The sequence below is a fragment of the Vanacampus margaritifer genome, chromosome 18 (genome assembly GCF_051991255.1).
Source record: "Vanacampus margaritifer isolate UIUO_Vmar chromosome 18, RoL_Vmar_1.0, whole genome shotgun sequence".
In the NCBI taxonomy this organism is placed as follows: domain Eukaryota; kingdom Metazoa; phylum Chordata; class Actinopteri; order Syngnathiformes; family Syngnathidae; genus Vanacampus; species Vanacampus margaritifer.
In genome coordinates, this window is record NC_135449.1 from 8,934,036 (window position 1) to 8,954,141 (window position 20,106).

Below are 20,106 nucleotides of genomic sequence, written 5' to 3' on the forward strand. Positions count from 1 at the left end.
GTTTTGGCATGTTTTCATAGATGATTTAATTAATTAAATTACATTTTGATAACATTTAAAGTGACTTTTGAGAGTTTAGATAACCTTTTTTTTTTTTTCAAGAGAAAGCTCAGAGTTTAGATAACTTGACGCCGTGCCTAAGTAAAATATATTTTTTTGTAGTTTAAGCTAATTTAGTAACATTTTAATGACATACAAATTGAGATCAAAAACTGCTAAAACATAAGACACGTCATATCCTCCAAGATATACTTTCAGTCCAAACGCGACACAACTTACAAAAAAAAAAAAAATAATCAAATAAATATTTTTTCAACACCTGCTGGAGGAAATAAATTCTAACTAGTTAGAGTAGACGCACACGCACACGCACGCAGCCATACTAAAAATGTATTTATTCAACACAAAAATGGACACAAAATCTTTTTGGCCCCACACAAAATTAGGCTTCACTCTCATTGCCTGTATACAGTGTGACATGCTGAAATAAAACCGCATGAATTATTATTATTATTATTATTATTATTATTAGCCAACGCGTTTACCTGAATGTGGTGGTTAAAAGCAGCAGCACAACAGCTCCTGGTGTCGCGCTAAAGGGCAGTTTTAAGTTAGTTGATATGCAAAGAAAAATGTACATTAATGGCCCTTCAGTGAGTAGAAAAACAAACAAAAATAGATTTGAAAATGGCACAAAGAATAATTAAAAAAATAAGTTGTTGTACAAATCATTTACAAGTGTTTTTCGACGTCATCTCAGGAGATTTGCACACAGAAAAAGTGTGCAGAAAATAAAAAATAAATGTTACCACAGTGCTATTGTTTCCGTATGTACTCAATATAACAGCCGAGGAAAAAAAATACACAGACAAATCATGTCAAAAATTGACTTTTTTTGTGCACTTTGCTTAATCTTAAACATTTTTTAGCTTTCGGCTTCTGTTCAGGGTTCATTTGAGAGATGGGTGGTGAGGGGGGCAAAAATGTGCACATTTGTGTCTTTCAAAAGTCTTTGCTCACATTTCAACGTCCACAGGGGTAACGTCTCGCACTTGAACCGCGTTCCCAGCTTACGTTCACAACACAACAAAGGTGGCGCTTCCCTGAAGAAAAAAAAAAAAGTCCACAAGTTTACACTTGGAAGTCGTTGCCAAAGTGCCGACGCTGCTCCTCAGTCATGGACAGGTAAGTGGCCCTCATGCTGGGGGAATACTGCCAGGACACAGAACAACAACGTCAGAGACCGATGTGAGATTTCAACAAGAGACATTTTGTGACTTCATTTTTTTTTTTTGTCTGCACTGAAATAAATAGGGATGCTGATTAATGATTCAACCAATTCAAATTATACGTTAAAAGATGACCATTCACAACTTAAAAACAATATATTCGACACTTGATTTAGGAAATTAAGATAAAAACTAATACAGTATAAATACATTAGCCTCATATACACGTGGAAAAAACATTCAACGGCATTTGAGATACAAAAAAGGCGTATAACGTAAATACATGTCAGAACTATAATTAATTAAAACACAATTAATGACAGCAATATAACTGATTTCTTATCGATACAATCGTAATAATATAAACTCTTTAAGGTTAAAAACAAACTTTTTTTGACGCCTGCTGTAGGAAATCAAAATCAATACTTTCAAATATTAAATAAATAACTATATATATATATATATATATATATAGAGAGAGAGAGAGAGAGAGATAGAGAGAGAGAGAGAGATAGAGAGAGAGAGAGAGAGAGGGAGGGAGGGAGGGAGAGAGGGATAGATAGATAAGATAGATGTTAACCTTATATGGGTAAGCTACATTTAAAAAAAAAAAAAAAAACTTAAGTGACATTTGAGGTAAAAAAAAGTAATAAAAAAAAATTACATGTCTGAAAAGAATATCAGGGATATTTCTGCAGTGTATATACGTGATATAATAATAATAATAATAATAATACATTTCTTGAGTTTTATATATAAAGTAATATATATGAACTGACATTTAATTTAAAAAAAAAACCGTAATAATTTAAGAAAGTCTTTTTTGACACCTACTGTAGGAAATAAAAATGTTATAAAATAATTTTTTTCTATAACACGTCGGCTGTAATTTATTTTTTTTAAACCTGAAAATTAATAACATCCTTTCCCGTGTTATTTATATTTGAACCAGAGCTCTATACATGTAATTGTACATTCGTCCGCCAGATGGCGCTACGGGATATTTCTGCAGTGTATATACGTGATATAATAATAATAATAATAATAATAATAATACATTTCTTGAGTTTTATATATAAAGTAATATATATGAACTGACATTTAATTTAAAAAAAAAACTTAATAATTTAAGAAAGTCTTTTTTGACACCTACTGTAGGAAATAAAAATTTTATAATTTTTTTTTTTTCTATAACACGTCGGCTGTAATTTATTTTTTTTTAAAGCTGAAAATTAATAAAATCCTTTCCCGTGTTATTTATATTTGAACCAGAGCTCTATACATGTAATTGTACATTCGTCCGCCAGATGGCGCTACGGGATATTTCTGCAGTGTATATACGTGATATAATAATAATAATAATAATAATAATAATAATAATAATACATTTCTTGAGTTTTATATATAAAGTAATATATATGAACTGACATTTAATTTAAAAAAAAAAACGTAATAATTTAAGAAAGTCTTTTTTGACACCTACTGTAGGAAATAAAAATTTTATATATATATTTTTTTTCTATAACACGTCGGCTGTAATTTATTTTTTTTAAACCTGAAAATTAATAAAAACCTCTCCCGTGTTATTTATATTTGAACCAGAGCTCTATACATGTAATTGTACATTCGTCCGCCAGATGGCGCTACGTTATTTTGCATTAAAAACTTGCAGAAAATTTTACAGCCTCGCTACTCAACTAGTGTGCGTGTGTCACTATTTAGGTCCAAGCCACAATCATCATCATCATCATAATGCATCTGACAAACAACTTAACTCAATATAATAGCATAATAGCAATATTTTGTTATGACTGTCATGCAAACTACAGCGCCCCCCCAGTGGCCATGCAAGGAGGGGTTAAAAAATAGGAAGATGCTGGGAAAAGCTCGAGATGGAAGAGTTAAATGAAAACAAGACTTACTCTGGTTCTATACGGCTGAGAGTAAATCTTCAAAAGTTGATTGAAATAAATGAAGAAGAAGAAGAGAAATGACGGACAAACAAGCAACAAACAAAATAAACAAAAGAAGCTGTTAGCCAAAAAGCAATGAGGACAAAGCAGCACAGAGAAGCACAGCAAAATGGCGTCACCAGAGCACATTAAAGGAATATATTACGGAAAATGTACTTTTTATTTTAAAACGTGACTGAAAAAGAAAAGGGAACGAGCGTTGCTATTTCTGTCAGCGCGAGGAGAGTCTTTTCAAGTTCATCGGAGAAAAAAAGAAAAGAAAACGAGTGTTGCCCTCATCGTTGTCGTCTCCCACGGGAGTTTGACGCTAAACGATGTTCACGTCGCCATAAAATTTTAACCGCTTTACTTCCACTCCATCTGCAAGTGTACGCTTGCACGGAAAAGGGGAGAAGGACTGCCTGTCATGTTGCGAAAACTGAGAAATCAAACAAATAATATGCCACAAAATCTTATTTATTGTTCAGTGTGTCATGTTTTGACAGGCAAATATTTATTAGGCATTCGGGGAAGGTGAATTCTGCCTGGCAACAAGTGACAAGAATGCACCACTGTATTTCTGAAGTTTCCCTGATTTTATGGATTATTTCTAGATGCGGTGTTTATTTCTTTTGTGCAAGGCGGTGATGATTTCAAATAACCAGAAAAGGGAGCTATCTAATGCATATAAGTCGCGTGACGGAGCATGACTGTTTTTCCTCTATGTGGATTATTTCTTGTCGTCATGTTCATTTCCATTGAGTAAGGTGTGGGTTATTCTAAATAACCAGCAGGGAGCCACCAAATTCATCATACAGCACGACGCGTACATTGCGTGACTAAGTGCGACTCTTTTCATGTGGATTATTTCTACTTTTTGTTCATTTCTATTGTACAAGAGGGTGGTTGCCATATACTGTATAACTGGCGTGGTCATCATTACACATATTAGTTAAATGACACATACTGTACATTGCACAGCTGTATTTTCAGTTTGTGGATTGTTTTTCTATTGTGCAATGTTGAGCTTGTCGAGCATGTGGAGACTTTTGTATCATGCATAGTGCAGCTTGAATTCTGCCTCGCAACAAGTGATAGATATATACAACAACATTATTGCATTTTATCTGATTTTACAGATTATTTCTAGTCATGTTTATTTCTATTGTGCACGTTTGATTGACGTGCAAATATTTGTATCATGAAGGTTTGGGGGTGCACAAATTACTGCCTAGCAACAAGTGACAACATGTGCACAACTATACTGGCTATTATTTCTCATTGTCATGTTTATTTCTATTGTTCAAGGTGACAGTTATCATGAATAACTAGCAAAAGAAACAATGGCGATCATAACATGGCACGTACATTACATTAACAAGCGTACTTTGAACAATTTTTTGGATATTGTGGATTATCTCAAATCATCTTGTCTATTTCTTTTTTTTTTCATCTTGTCTATTTCTATTGTGCAAGATAGTGAATGTCACGAATAATCGGCGAGGGGAGAGATTACATTTACATGACATTGTTTGATTGAGCATGTCAGGAAGTGATTTTGACAGTGCGGATTATATTTCTAGTTGTCAATCATCATGTTTATTTCTAGTGTGCAAGGTACAAATGTGACAATTCGCTTTTCAAACTAAATAAAACGTCAAGTGTCTGCTTGCTGTTTTTTCATGTTGAAAGGCTAAACGATGCTCAGACAAAGCCCCGATTTACCGAGGGTGGCGGCGAGCCTCGTCCAATCAGAGGCACGTTTTCGTAGCGAGGATTCCCGCCAAACAGAGCCGTCTGGTTCCTGAGGGAAAATGAGACGACGACGCGTCAAACAACATCAGCATCATCAACAATGTGTACGGTATGACGCGCTCACATGTAGTCGCCCATGGGGGCGCCGGAGAGCGGCGGGGCGGGTGGCTGCAGGCTGTTCTGGCTGCCCATGCTGCTGCTGTAGCTGCAGAAGCTGTGCACGGTGGTGTGGTTCTGGTTCTGTGAGCCCATCCGGTTGCGCCGCGGGTTGAAAGGGTCCTCCTCGTCCATGTCGTCGTAATCCTGCTCGCTGAGGGTGGCGGAGGGGCGACATTTAGTTTTATTGCTGAAACTTTCCGGATTTTGTGGATTATTTCTTGTCGTTGTGGATTATTGCCAATCATTGTCTATTTCTTTTGGGCAAAATGGAGGTTATGGCAAATGACATTCATCAAATGACGTGTAGTACTTTGCATGTGACTATGCATGACAGAGCCAGATCTTGTATACATTTTGTTTTTAATTGTGTGGATTATTTCTAGCCATTGTCTATTTCTATTTTGCAAGGCGGTGATCATTATGAGTACCTGACAAGAGGTGTAACAAGGAGCACATTTATCTGTGTGAAACAGAGCATAACCAAACATTTATTGACTCTGTGGATAGTAGTTTTGCTTAATTCTATTGTGCAAGGTGTGTGTGTTTTTTTTATATAAATAACTGTCAAAAAAACATGACAGAGTGGCCTTTTTTTTTACTTTGTGGATTATTTACTGTTGGTGCATTTATTTCTATTGTGCAAGGTGGCAGTGACCGTGAGCGTGAATTACTGGAGAGAGAAACCACCATTTTAATCATATGCAAGAACAACGCATCTGTTACTACAATTTTGGACTTTATGGATTATTTCTACATGTCCTGCTTATTTCTACTGTGCAAGGTGGCAATTCTATATCACTGGTGAAAATAGCAATCACTTTAATAATATAAAAGTACATTGCATGCACATGTGCCTATTTTGGACCTTGTGGATTATTTCTAAATATTCTGTTTATTTCTACTGTGAAAGGTGGCAGTTATCATGAATAACTGGCAACAGGGTTGATTATATTTTCAATCATATGATAGTACATTGTGTGCGTGTGTGCCCATGAATTGTCTCTGTGGATTATTTCCAGACATTCTGCTTATTTTCAATGTGCCAGGTGGTGTAATGTAATGCGTACAATTACTTACTGTGGATTTTTCGATTCTGTGGATTACTAAATACAGTGTAGTGTAAAGTTCTGCTTACTTCTAAGGTGCAATTTTGTTGTTTGGGTTCCCACTGACATTTGGACAGCACACTGACCTGCTAGCAATTTGTCTCCATGCTCTGGGGATGGCGCAGAGCATGATGGTGAAGGCACAAGCCGCCAGCACGGAGAAGAGGCACAAGTAGAGCACACCCTCCACGCCGTCATAACACACGCCCACCATGGCGTCCAGGTAGTCCTGCAAAAACGTAGACAGTTCATGTGGTTACATTACGTGTGCTGCCATCTTGCTTGTTTGTTTGCATTGTTGCACCTTGTTCAGCCCCCTGCAGTCTAACAGGGCTGTCAGCTGGTGCAGGCTGGCCTCTGATGAGTTGAGAACGCGCTGGATGCCCACCAGGTCTCGCTGTTCAAACACAGACAGCATTGCTGAGGCAGAGTGAGTGTGTGTGTGTGTGTGGTCTTGTTTTTGTTACATAGTGGGGCCAACATTTCGGGATTTCACAGAGTTGTGGGGCCCATCCGTCCATGTGGGGCCATTTTGCTGGGCATCACAAGTTTAGACCTCTTTTTGCGGGCTAAGACTTGGTTTTAGAGTTTAGGTTTGAATTGGGTTATGGTTGAGGTTAGGGTAAGGAATAGGGGTAGGCAATCATTTTTGATGGTTGTTGTTAGGGGAAGAGGCTAGGAAATGGATTGTGTCAACAAAATGGCCCCACAAAGATAGTAAAACAAACCTGTGTGTGTGTGTGTGTGTGTGTGTGTGTGTGTGATACCTCGGCCGTAGGGAAGAGCGGCACGGCAAACTGCAGCAAACCCTGGATTTGGATCTGCATGGTGGTCAGAGATCTCTGGAAAAGCGTCAGAGGCTGCAAACGAGGAGCAGAGTTAAAATGATGATGATGATAATAATAATAATAATATCAAACCGCTATTTTAAAGCCTAACGTAAAATCCTAATCCATGCTTGAAAGCCTACCCCGTTCTTGAAACATCGACCCTGGCTTGAAACCCTACTTTAAAAAACATAACTCAAACTTAAAACCGTATTTGGAAACCTTTATTTGAAGACCAACTCCTGGCATTTGAAACCCTATACTTCTGTAAAATCTTACAAACAAACCCTTGATTCCATGTTTTATGCTCCAAAAAAATGATGGTGTAAGTCTCCAATTTCACCACCAGGGGACAGAAGATGCAGAGTAATTTCTTTGAAAACAAAATTCCATGATAATTGAAACCCATTTAAAACCTGAGCCCTTATTTTAAAACCTAATTCAATCCAGTCTTGAAACCCAAACTTAACCTCTGAACGCCCATTCAGCCTGACCAAAATAAAAGGGGGAGGAGTTTGTGCCTTGTTTGTTGGCAAATCAGTGGCCTCGTGTGCTCTTTAAACTTTGTTCACTTGATAGTTTGTTTTTTAAAATGAAGAAGTAAACTAAAGGCATACACATTGACACTGGCCACAACATTAGGTACACCTGCTCACTCCAATCACATCACTTTATATTGGCAGCTGTATCTCATAATTTGATTATGTAACATATTGTTAATACTATTAATTGTTTTGTGGCGTACCTGCTGGTAAGGGTTGGTCAGCGTCTGGTTGCAGTAAACATAATAATGAACGATATCTGCAAGCAAGCAAACAGATAAAAGGACAAGTCAGCATTATCAAGACGAGGTTTGTAGCCGGGGGGTGACTCAGCGTTATTCTTAGTCGTACCTGTGCCGATGACTCCTTTGATTTGACTCATGATGAACTTGTCAGGCGCCACGCAGAAGTCACTCGTGCCCTAAAAATAACACGCAGCACTGTCAGATGCACTCAAAGCGGAGCCCTGACTTCCAAACTCGACTGGCGCTGGCTTGAAACCTTAACTTGAAACCATATTTTGAAACCCTAACCCTGGTTTAAAACAACCCAAGCTTGAAGCCATTTAAAACCCTACTTTGAAACATTAACTCTTGTCTTAAAACTCTAAGCATGAAACCCTAAACCTGGCTTGAAACCCTAATCTGAATCTTAATTACATCTTGAAACTCTACTTTCAAATCCTAACCAAGGTTTAAAATCTTAACTTGAAACTCCAATTCAGCCTTCTAAACCTAATTTCAAAATGTAACTCTCGCTTGAAACCTGAACTTGAAACCATGACAGTGACTTCAAACTAGACTCCTGTCTTGAAAGCTTAACTTGAAACCACAACTCAGGCTTGAACCCAGCTTGAAACCCTACTTTAAAATCCTAAACCTGGCTAAAAACACAACTTGAACCATTAACACTGGCTTGAAATGCTAATTTAGAACTCTAATTTGAGACCTGAATGCATTCTTGAAACATGTGTCCAAATTTAAAATGAAGCCTGCAACCTTAACTTGAAAACCCAACTCAGGTTTAAAACCCGAATTTGAAAACCTAATTCTTGCTTGAAGCCTTAAGTGACTTGAATCTCACACCCTTACTTAAAACTCCAGTTTGAAACTTTAAATTGAAAACGTACTTCTAAAATCCTAATGCTAGATTGAGACCTTAATTTAAAACCTTGAAACCCTACCTTGAAACCACAACCCAAAAATGAAACCCTACTTTGAAGCTCTAACTCTGGCTTCAAACATTAACTACGGCTTGAAACCCGACTTTTGAGCCCCTAACTCTGGTTTGAAATCTTAACGAAGCCTTGAATTGAAACTTTGAAAAGCTAAACCTGGTATGTTACCAAAAATCTTTCATCCGGATCTGCGCCACGTACGACGCTACATGACCTGCGTGCAAAGCGGCAATTAGCACGCAGACTTGATGAGCATGTTGCCACGGCAACGTGGCCGGCTGCTGTGAACGTGCTCGCTTCACTAACGAGACCTTCTCCTCATTGTCCAATGAGCGGTGCCATCTCTTCCGGCTCGTTTCCGCGGTTACGCATGGATCCGCACACCCCCGCGGGTACCAGTAAGCATGATGAAAGTTATTTAAATTTGTACAAATTAATTAAATAAATAAACTTATAACAGATGGCATGCCAGGCAACTCACCACGGCGGCGGCCAGTTCTGCTCCTAGCGAGGCCCAGCTGAGTATCAGCGTCAGCACCCCGCACAGCATCATCCTGATGGGGCATTTAAACACATTTAGACACACTCAAAATGATTGCATTCAAATAAAAAGCTTAAAAAAATAGTTTTGAAAATTACAGTCTCTACTGTGGTTGCTTTAATGTGCTTCATGTCAAGTCAAGTCAAGTTTATTTATATAGCCCTTAATCACACAAGAGTCTCAAAGGGCTTCATCACATTTTCAAGCATTTGTAAAACTTTTTTTTTTCTGTTCTCACTTTTGTCCCCTTTTTTCTCCATGGTGCGTGCACTCATGGCTGGCAATGAGGCGCTCTAAAGTAGCCACACCAGTCCGAAGCCTCGGCCCACACGTAAGCTGTTAGGTAGGACATTTTTACCACTCTCCTTGCTATCCTGCCTTTCTATGTGCAATTTGTGCACACTAATACCCAACAACGAGGCACTCTAAAGTGGCCATTCCACTAGTTAACGGCATGTCACAATTGCGCCAGATAACTGCTGATGCAAACATTGCTCTCAAGTTCTTATGTTATGGGAGGGGTGACCTGCTGGACTCCCAAGTGCGCCTGGCGGAGCCATTTTATAAATCAGGAGAACTGAAATAGTGAAAAACACAATTATGAACTTATTTTATTCTGTAATTACTTTATTAATTACTTAATAGAGTTAAAAAAGTAAATAATAAGCGGATAAAATGGCAACCAAAAGAATACTAAATAAATCTACTGTAAATTGAATGTGAGTGTCTTCTCCTGAAGGATTGAAACGATGATGTCACTGGCCAGTTGTCAAAATAGTACAAAAAGGAAAAGAAATGCAGCTGTTCTCCGCACCCTCGAGGACAAACGATGATCTCATCGTGACACCAGGCACTCGGCAAGTGAAAGGCCCATTAAAACACAAACCTAAGCCTATCAGAAGATTACTAGAGGTCAAAGTCGTGCTAGTGACACTTGTTTGTGTGGAATTTAGCCTGCTAGCTTGTGATGCTAACACTTGCTCCCCTGCTTGGAGAGCCGTCGGCTTGACTTCCACTCTAGTAGAAAAAAAAAAGAACATCCCGTGGGACGTCTTGACAAAGGGACTCGGAGCTAAATGCGGGTTGAAGTGGGGTGGCGGCATGTGCGTTGTTGTGGTTAGTAGGACGCGCGTAGCCGCGTAGCTGAGCGATTGAGGGCGACAGGGGGATGCACGGCTGGATGGACGGACGTTCCGGTGGATTTTACGCCCCTGTGAACTCTCTCCCCGGAGGAAGCGAGCACTGCACATTGGCGACTGGGCTAAGCGCGCTGCTAACTAGAGGCTAAGTGAAGAGTGTAAGCTAGCTTCCGTTGTCTACAGCTAACATTAGCGAGACAGCAGAGTGAGGTGCCGCAAAATATGGGAGAAAATGCCCTGCCAAAAGAGAAGCGTCAATGGTGATAAAAGCCAGCCAGGGTTGCGGCTTCAATTCAATTCAACCCTGGGTTAGGGTTTAAACTAGGGTTAATTTCCCCTCAAGGGGAAATTCAAAGTCACACTGTGCTGTAGATTTTTATATTGCACGCTATGGAGAACCAAATCACGCAAATGCAGCCATGCAACGAGAGATGTCAAATTGAAAGGGGCAGCACCTCTTGAGCTGGGGGGGGGTAACGTGAGCCTTGCTCAAGGGCACTTCGGTAGTGGCCAGGAAGCACACTAGCATCTCTCTAACAAATAGTTGCCTTTTTTTTTTTCATTTTTCCACATGATATGTGACTCTCGGGCTCCAAATATCAAGTCCTTGTAGGGTTTGAATTTAGGGTTTCAGGGTATGGTTTCAAATGTGGGATAGGGCTTCAATTGAGGTTTAAAAGCCTGGACGAGGACTCTAATGTAGTTTTATAGTAAGGTTTAGGGTTTAAAATTAGGAGTTCAAGCTTAGGTTGGGGAATTTCAAAGTCAGGTTTGAATTCAGGGTTAAGGGTTTCAGTGAAGCATGTCAAGCTTGGGGTAGGATTTGATACAAGATTTTCAAGGCTGGGATTGGAGTTCGAAATCAAGGTTTCAAAGTTGGGTTTGAAAGACTTTAATGAGGCTCCTTAGCAGTCCTGGCATGTAGCATGAGGAAGTTATTATTGTGACTACATTGACTGCTTGTTGTCAGTGTGTTCATCTAAATGCAAAAGGGGATCACGTCGTGTTTAATTTGGAGGGTAGAATGGAACGTCGTGTTAGTGTTACGCTCAGTGGATTCCGCGGGTAAACATCTGGACCGCTGATTAAATGTGTCGCAGGCATCTGTTGCGAAGAAAGCGGCGCGTACAGTGAACTCGGAATGGGATTTAGCACTTTGTGGGCTAATAGACGACTTTTATGACGGCACGGCGCTCACGTGGTGAGCAGCCAGCGAGACTGCTTAGCGAGTCCCAGACAAGCCAGCAGGCAGATGATGAGGTCAAGGATGAGGAGCAGCAGGTAGGCCAGCCACCTGCGACACAAAAATCACATCAGCATACAAACAGTACCGTGTACGGCTGCTACGCGTTTGCTGAGCAGGTAAAATATATATAAAAATAGCTGAGCATGCAAATACTGATTAGAGTAGGAGAGTGACATCATCACATTATGGGTTGAAGTCAGGGCTATGGGACTTCACCAATTTAACTCATTCACTGCCATTGACGGCTATCGACGTCAAAAATTCATTTGAACTATTTCTATTATTTAAATTTTTTTTTCCACTTTTGCTAACAAGAATATGAAAACCTAGATTTTTTTTATTGTACATTCAGGACAGATATAAAATTTGTGATTAATCGTTAGTTAACTAGTGAAGTCATGTGATTAATTACAATTTAAAAAAATATATTAAAAATAAGGGGCGTCAGACGATTAAAATTTGTATTCGTAATTAATCGCACGACTTCAATAAATGACTCACGATTAATCACAAATTTTATATCTGTTATAAATGTACAATAAAAAAATTCTAAGTTTTCATAAAAAATTTAATGAAATGGAAAAAAAAGTTAAACTAATAGAAAAAGTTCACATGAATTTTTGACGTCTATAGTCGTCAATGGCAGTGAATGAGTTAAGGTTGAAAGTCAGGGATAGGGTTTCAAATGAGGGTTTCAAGTCATGTCAGGGTTTGAAACTAGGGTTTGGGTTTCAAATTAGGGTTTCAAGTTGAGGGTAGGGTTTCAAATTTGGGTTAGGGTTTGAAACTAGGGTTTGATACCTGGGTTAAGGAATGAAAGTAGGGTTTAAAGTTAGGGTTAGTGATTCAAATAAGTTTCAGGCCTGGGTTAGGATATTAATATGAATTTAGAGTTTAATATAAGTTTATAAGTCAAATTGGGTTAGGGTGATAAAACAGATTTAAGGTCTGAAACAAGGGTTTAGGGGTTTAAATTAGAGTATCAAGGGGTTTCACAGTAGGTTTTCAAACAAAGATTAGAAATTAAGGTTTTTGAGTCTGGGTAAGCATTTGAAACTTTGATTAGGGTTCTCGTGCAAGGTTTAGAAAAGAGAAAGTTTCAAAGAGAGTCAAACTCTTAAATAAAAGTTTCACATATGGGTTTTTAAGTTTAAGTTAATGTGCCCATTTTGGTTTTCAAGCTTTGATTAGGGTTTCAAAAATCAGTTAGGGTTTCAAATATGAGTTTGAAGCTTTGGTTAGGGTGTCCAAGTAGTCTTTCAAGATTTTATTAGGGTATCAAGCGTGAGTTGCGGTTTCAAACAAGGGTTATGGTTTCAAAATTGGGTTTCAAGTTTGAGTTAATGGTTCATAGTATGGTTTTCAAGCCAGTTTCAAACAAGAAATGCTAATGAGGCTTGTTTGGGTTAGGGTTTCAAGCCTTCCAGGTAGGGTTGCAAGCCAGGGTTACGATTTAAAGTTAGGGTTTCAAATCAAGATTTCTTGTCTAGATTAAGGTTTCTAGTCAAGGTTAGGACATTCCGAGCTTGGTTTCATGGTAGGATATCAAAATAGAGTTAGGTTTTGAAGCCAGGATTAGGATTACAAATGAGGGTTTCAAGTATTCTCACCTGTAGTACTCCACGTTTGCCGCCTGCTTGGCCACGGACGCCAGGTTCACATCGGCCTGGGCCCAGTCCGGCAGGCCCACCAGCTGCTTGATGACGTTGTCGGCCATCTGCTGCATGAACTGCAGCGTCTGCACGTAGTCGCCGCGCGTGGCGAAGATCTCGTCCAGCCGGGCCAGGTGCTGATGCAGGCCGCTCTTCATGTTGCCCATAGTGGTGCTCACCTGCAGCTCACAACACAAAAAAAGGAACACCACTATAAGATGGACGACCCGGGCTTTTAAAGCGCCACTGTTTCGTATAACACTGCACCTGAGCCACGTGCTGCTTCACCAGACATTATTATCTGACCACACGTAGCAGCAGTGAGACCGATATTGCGTTTACCACTTTGAGCCGGCGGCTAATGAACCCTCCGAGGAGGACGGCAAACTGCCGAATTTACTCGACACGAGCGCTTCCCGGCCTTTAATTATAACACCGGACTTTGCTCGGAGGGAGCGCTTGTTTACGAGGAAATGGCGAGACACAATAATTAAAAAGGCTAATAAATGCTCCCCTTCAGCTGCGGGTGCTTAGCGCCTAATGGAGAGGCTGGTGGTATTGTTGTGTGAGGGATTAGTTGCTATTTTCATCGCATAGTCTCCCGGAACGAGACGATGGAGCTCACAAATCAGCCGTCGTTGGCACAATTCATCCAAAATTGTCTGTCTAATTCCGAATCGTGCGAGAAATTACAAGCGCTCCTGACTAACACTTACACTAAACATGAGCCGCCTCCTGATCATAAATCAACAAATCGCAAAGGCTGCACATTTTTGGGGGTCAAAAAAAGAAGAAGCTTTATTTATTTATTTATTTATGGCCTTATTTTCGTGCCTATTTTCATATAGCGCAATGTCTTTGCTTTGATATTTTGCAAGACTAGCGCAGATAGAAGAGGGCAGTTGCCCCATTGTGTGCCCTTGTGGGAAGGAACGCAGCTGGCTCCTGGTCAAACGAAGCGGCTCCCAGCTCATTCCTTTTTAAATGTTGATTGATGGTGATATCTTTACCGACAAACTCAAAAGTCCCAAAAAAAACATTGAATGAATGAATGAATTTGCATTACACCAACCATGCCACAATTTAGACCTGCTTTTAGCTAGTCAACTCTAGTTTACTTTTGGTCACCAATAATCTAATCAAACCTGGTTTAAGATTTACGGATTTATGTTTATTCTACACTTATTTTATAGAATTTTTCTTTTTTTTCTTCTTTTTCTTGTTTAGTACGTTAATAACTATAATAGGTAAGTAGTTTTTCACATTAATTCACGGTTCATTTGCCTTTATTTTAGTGACTAACTAATAAATCCAAAACATTTATATATAATAAATAAATCGGATATATTTATTTATTGCCTGCGTTTGTTAAAAAAAAAATACACGGGAAGAGGACCTTGAAAAAAACAATTGCATGTTAAATCGCAATCGAAATATTGAGGAGAGAAAAAAAAAATCGCAATTAGATTATTTTATATTATCATGAACGTACTGAAAAATAAGATACCATTATTTCGGCAGGACAACACGCAGCTCATGCAACCCTGTGAGAATCTAATCTCAAAACGCCTGAAGTGGAGTGGGGGAAGGGAAAACAGCAATCCTATACGTGATTCTCGCCGATGAATCCCAGATACGATTTTCCCAGTGGAATTCATTCCGAGCTTGATGGTTGAAGCAATAATTGGCTGTGCGTTAGGTCGGGGCGCAAAGCAATTTGAGTTTGGGATTTTTATCTCTACAAGCTGTAAACAAACAAAGAAAGCAGTCGGCACGTGACATATATACAGTGAAGCTGACAGGAATTGGAAATTTGCTGTCTTGTAAATTTGCGATTAAACAGGGGGGTAAAATATGTCAAAATTTTGTGCATGGGTTTGTAAGACTTTTCCGAGCGTCCTGTCATGAGACACGTCCACTCAATTTCATTTCTAGTCGTGAAACTGGTGTCAAGGTTGTGAATTTTTCTAACTTTCCAGGTGGGCGCGTAGATGAATACATTCCTAGATTGCAAAAATGAGTGAGATTAGTGACATTAATTAATTTGTTGCGAGGGAAGGGCCAAGTAGAGAGGGGAGGGGTGAGCAGATACACACGGAGGAGGAGGAGGAGGGAGATGAGAAAGACAAAAAAGACGTGCAAACACCTTTTTGTTCTGCAGGTTAATGTGCAAAAAACACCAAAAAACTTGGTACCAGTGGGTACTAGTAATCCCCAAGGACAACACAAGTAGCCCACCGTTGTTTTCTAAAAAATAGCTCACCAGTGATTGGACACTGTGCTTTAAGAATTAAAACAGAATATGGATATCAAGCTTTATTTATTTATTGTTTTATTTATTTATTTTGATTTTATTTTACATGTATTTTCAAATTGTATTTATCTATTTATAAAACATATAAATTGTTATTATATATACATTTATGTATGTATTTATTTTTTTTTTTTTATATATTCCTGTATTTACTTTAGCGTTGTAATTTTAACACCGTGATTATCATAAATGTCGCAAGATTGAATTAAACGGCGTGCGGTGCTCGGGCCCTAATTAAAGTTTAACAGGGAAGCCGGAGCGTGTAATGGAACCCGGGTGTGAGGTAACTCAGAGATAGCAATCCTCGTCGCCGCCGGCTAATGGAGCTCAGCGGAAACATGTGCTGCAAAGTTCGTCCTCGGAGACGCGATGGAGCGCTGAGAAGACCATGCATGCTGGAGGAAGTGGTTTGTTGAGTTCAATGTCAACTCTAAATGTAGGAATGCGGAAATAAATACAGCGCTAGTGCAGCTGCCTATAAAGATGTAAACGTAGATGGCAGCCCCTTAAACATAAATGGACCAGAAAAAAATAATAAATCTGCAAAATTGGTGCGGCATTAATTTGCCTTTGAAGGGCGATGAAAAAAGGGGGCCATCCCTAACGCGGACCCGACCCGACCCAGCGGGTGACTGCCAAGACCTCAACCAATGTCCAGTTTAAAAGCATTCTGTTTTGGCCACCCTCCATCTTTGTGCTTCACTTCCAAGAGAGAAGGCGTTCCTCAAACACATCATCAGCATATCTTCCAGACTGTGGCCAATCAAGGTCTTGCCTCCTTCATAGCAGGTCCACAAAAGGAGTCCGGCCTTTCTCCGATTTCAGTTGAAGCTCTGAATTGTCCCCTTTTCCGCCCTCATTATAAGCATTTTGTTTCCTGTGACGGAACGTCAGCACACTGGGCTCTTTGTGCTGCTCAAGAAGACCACTTCTTAGCAGTCTACGGACCGCATGTGTGCGATGCGGTCCCTTCAGGAAAGCACCGAGCATGGGATTCCCAAATAAAGAATGTCACGTCTAATTATGTGCCGGATGGAGTTCACACGTTCGCAAGATTTCAGACAAGCTGGGTTGTGTTTGTGCTTTCTCTCCATGGACAAAAACAGGGGGGGGGGGGGGGGGGCGTTTCAGTGTAGGATAGGGTTCGAGTTTTCAAGTTGGGGTTAGACTGTTTTGCTCTATAAATAGAGTTGAGTTTAGTCAAGAGTGAGTTCTAAGCTTGGGGTAGGATTTCAAATTAGAGTTAGGTTTTCAAGTTTGGGTTATCTCAAGGTATAGGTTTTAAACTAGGGTTAGTGTTTCAAGTTAGGGTTTCAAACAAGGGATTGGGATTTAAGTCAGGCTTGGGTTTCAAATTCAAGTTAGGTCTTCAGGCAATGGTTCTGGTTTCAACTTTGGGGTAGGGTTTCAAGTTACTGTCTCAAGCAAAAGTTTCAAACCAAGTTTTAATACATGGTTTGAGTTTCAAGGCAGTGTTAGGGTTTAAAATAATAGTGATATGTTTGAGTTTTAAGTTTGGTTAAGGATTTCAAGACAGGGTTTTGAGGCTTTGGTTCAAGACAGGATTGGGGTTTCAAATTACGGTTAGGGTTGAAAATTTGCTTTAGGGTTTCACATTAGAGTATCATGTTCGGTTTTCAAGTTGGGGTTAGACTGTTTTGCTCTATAAATAGAGTTGAGATTAGTCAAGAGTGAGTTCTAAGCTTGGGGTAGGATTTCAAATTAGAGTTAGGTTTTCAAGTTTGGGTTATTTCAAGGTATAGGTTTTAAATTAGGGTTAGTGTTTCAAGTTAGGGTTTCAAACAAGGGATTGGGATTTAAGTCAGGCTTGGGTTTCAACTTCAAGTTTGGTCTTCAGGCAAAGGTTCTGCTTTCAACTTTGGGGTAGGGTTTCAAGTTACCGTCTCAAGCAAAGGTTTCAAACCAAGTTTTAATACATGGTTTGAGTTTCAAGGCAAGGTTAGGGTTTAAAATAATAGTGATATGTTTGAGTTTTAAGTTTGGTTAAGGATTTCAAGACAGGTTTGGGGTTTCAAATTACGGTTAGGGTTGAAAATTTGGTTTAGGGTTTCACAGAGTATCATGTTTAGGTTTCAAATTAGGGTTAATGTTTTAAATTAAGGTTTCAAGCCAGGGTTAGGGGGTCAAATGTGGGGCAGGGTTTCAAGCTAGCATTAGGGATTCATTTTATAATTTTAAGCCACTCTTAAAGTTTCAAATTAGGGTTTCAAATGTGGTCCTTGTTTTGTTTTCTGCATTGTTTTGTTTGCCAGAGTAGCGACCTTAAATTAAAGAAGAAAAGTGCTGACAGGCTAACGTTACTAGTAGTAAGAACAACAACAGCCTCTTAAACATCACTGGACCAAAACCTTAATTAACACCCGATAATTAAAAGTACATGAAGGCCGATTGACTCTTTTATGACAACACGTTAATTTAACAACAAGTCTAGCAATGCTCTCATCTTCAAACAAGTGGCTAACGCTAACACTTCATTGCTACGTTGCGCCTACCAGGTTGTCCACGCCGCCCAGCGTGTTGTTGGCGTTGTAGAGCGAGTACGTCAGCTGGTAGATGCCGTCGTTGGTCTCGCTGTTGCCGTAGAAACCCACGCCCACGGCAACGCTGCGGGAGAAGTACAGTCAGTCGTCTATTAGTCGGATTTCAGAGACAGGAGTAACTTAAAGGTACTTTTTCTTTGGCTTTTTTTTTAGATGACACAAGGGAGATAAGATGACAAAGATAACAAGCATGAAAATGTGTCCTGATTTAAGGTTTGAAGTTAGCCTAGCGTCAAAAATGTGTCCTGGCTGAAATATTTTTGTTGTTCATCTGTCGTTCCCTGTATGAATTAGCGCTAGCTTAGCATGACAATGGCACTACAACGGTGCTCGTTATACAAACAACAAGGCGTCTTGTTAGCGTTCAGCCCGCAGACACAAGCTAGCACATGCAGCGTGTTTGAGCCTAGCGCTAGCGGCGATGACGCGCGTTGTGAGATGTGACATGAATAAATCACAATATTTGCCGAGCGGCGAATAAAAGACACGGCAAGAGAGAGAAAAATACGGCGTGAAAAGGTATTAGCGCACACAAGTCGGTACACACGTGAGGTATGATAATGACGCACATAAAGACTTGTGTTTGGTTCACTGAATGTTCTTCCTCTTTGTTCCCCCACCATTGTGCAGATGCTAAAAATTCCCAGGCTTAACTCCAGGCAACAGTCTCATTAATTCAAGATTTTTTTTTTTTTAATACACCACTTTTGCCTCACATGTGCTTTTCTAGCTGAAGTCTAAGCCAAAAAGAAAGAAAACCACAGACAGCACAACTGTCACGGCGAGGAATGACAATGCAGAGAAAAAGACGGGAAGAATTTAGGGGGAAACTAAAGTGAAACGGCAGCAGCGGCAGCGGCGGGGGGAAAAAAAGGCTGACGGCTAAAACGAATCGACTCAGACGGGTTTATTAAATATTTACGTTTTGACCCAAACTGGCAGCCGAACGGTCAAGAGGAAAAACTATTGCTACGTCGTTTTTTTTTTTGTTAGTCCTAATCTGTATTTTTGTCTAAATTATTTGTTTTGTTTCATGTTACGTCTTGTGTTTGTGAGTAAGGAGCCCTTTTCAACATCAAAAAACACTCATTGATAGCGAACATGCCACATTTGTCAGCAACTACCGGCAGCAAATCGATACATAATTTACCGCCTTTGTTGTTACGCACTGCACCTTTAAAGGTCACAGAGAAAAGGCACTAGTAAAAGGGCAACGCCGTGCGGCGTTAAATAATGAGTAAGTCACGAAAGAACAGTAAAAACCTCTGAAAACGCAAAACTCGACAGTGGTGGGATTGGCCAAGCGTGTTGTGCAACATGACTGTCACATGGTTTAGAGCGGGCCGGCGCTAGATTCAATTAGCCACTTTGCACAGAGAAAGAGAGCGAGAGCGCGTGTCAGCGAGCGGCTTAACGAACCGCTGATGTAAGCGCCGACCACGCGCCATCACTTCCTGTACGGCGTATGATGATCTTTGTGTAAAAAAAAAAAAAAATTCCTCCTCTGGTGTCAGCTCAAAGCTGGCATTGTGGATTCTGAAGGTGTACCTAATGAACTGAAATGAAGTGACCAGACCAGTTTTAATAAAACCGAGGTAGCACGGTCTGTCTGTTACGAGGGCACGAGGGGTTAGAGAGAAGCGCAGAAAGGAAAGCGCCGCGGTGCATGCAAAGTGTTTGCGGAGTAAATCGAAGGGGAAATAGAAAACACCTTGAGAATAACAAGAGGGAAGTTTAGTTTTCTTTTTCTTTTTTTACACGAGAAAAACTCTCTCAATGACCGTGTTGAGTAAAAGTCAGTGTTTATTTTCCGCGCTTGGAAATATGTTGAAAGTGAAGACAAGGATAGGGCTTCAAATTAGGTTTCCAAGTTAGGGTTTCAAATGAGGGTAATAAAGTATGGTTT

At 39.8% G+C, this 20,106-nt stretch overlaps 1 protein-coding gene across 4 annotated transcripts in view; it reads right to left on the minus strand.

Moving 5' to 3' along the window:
• Positions 1–374: 374 nt before the first annotated feature.
• Positions 375–20,106, minus strand: part of ttyh2 (tweety family member 2) — a 31,000-nt gene continuing 11,268 nt past the window's right edge. The window contains exons 3-15 of one of the 4 annotated variants that reach the window (XM_077551157.1): positions 18,153–18,264; positions 13,284–13,510; positions 11,626–11,721; positions 9,229–9,301; positions 7,922–7,991; positions 7,774–7,829; positions 6,969–7,061; positions 6,506–6,598; positions 6,288–6,430; positions 5,061–5,246; positions 4,907–4,985; positions 3,152–3,178; positions 375–1,212 (exon numbers count right to left, since the gene is read on the minus strand). In XM_077551157.1, coding sequence (XP_077407283.1) covers positions 1,132–1,212; positions 3,152–3,178; positions 4,907–4,985; positions 5,061–5,246; positions 6,288–6,430; positions 6,506–6,598; positions 6,969–7,061; positions 7,774–7,829; positions 7,922–7,991; positions 9,229–9,301; positions 11,626–11,721; positions 13,284–13,510; positions 18,153–18,264 — 1,336 coding nt within the window. In that variant the 3' untranslated portion in view covers positions 375–1,131. The remainder of the gene's footprint in view (positions 1,213–3,151; positions 3,179–4,906; positions 4,986–5,060; positions 5,247–6,287; positions 6,431–6,505; positions 6,599–6,968; positions 7,062–7,773; positions 7,830–7,921; positions 7,992–9,228; positions 9,302–11,625; positions 11,722–13,283; positions 13,511–18,152; positions 18,265–20,106) is intronic. The other 3 variants (XM_077551158.1, XM_077551159.1, XM_077551160.1) reach the window with 3 other exon arrangements.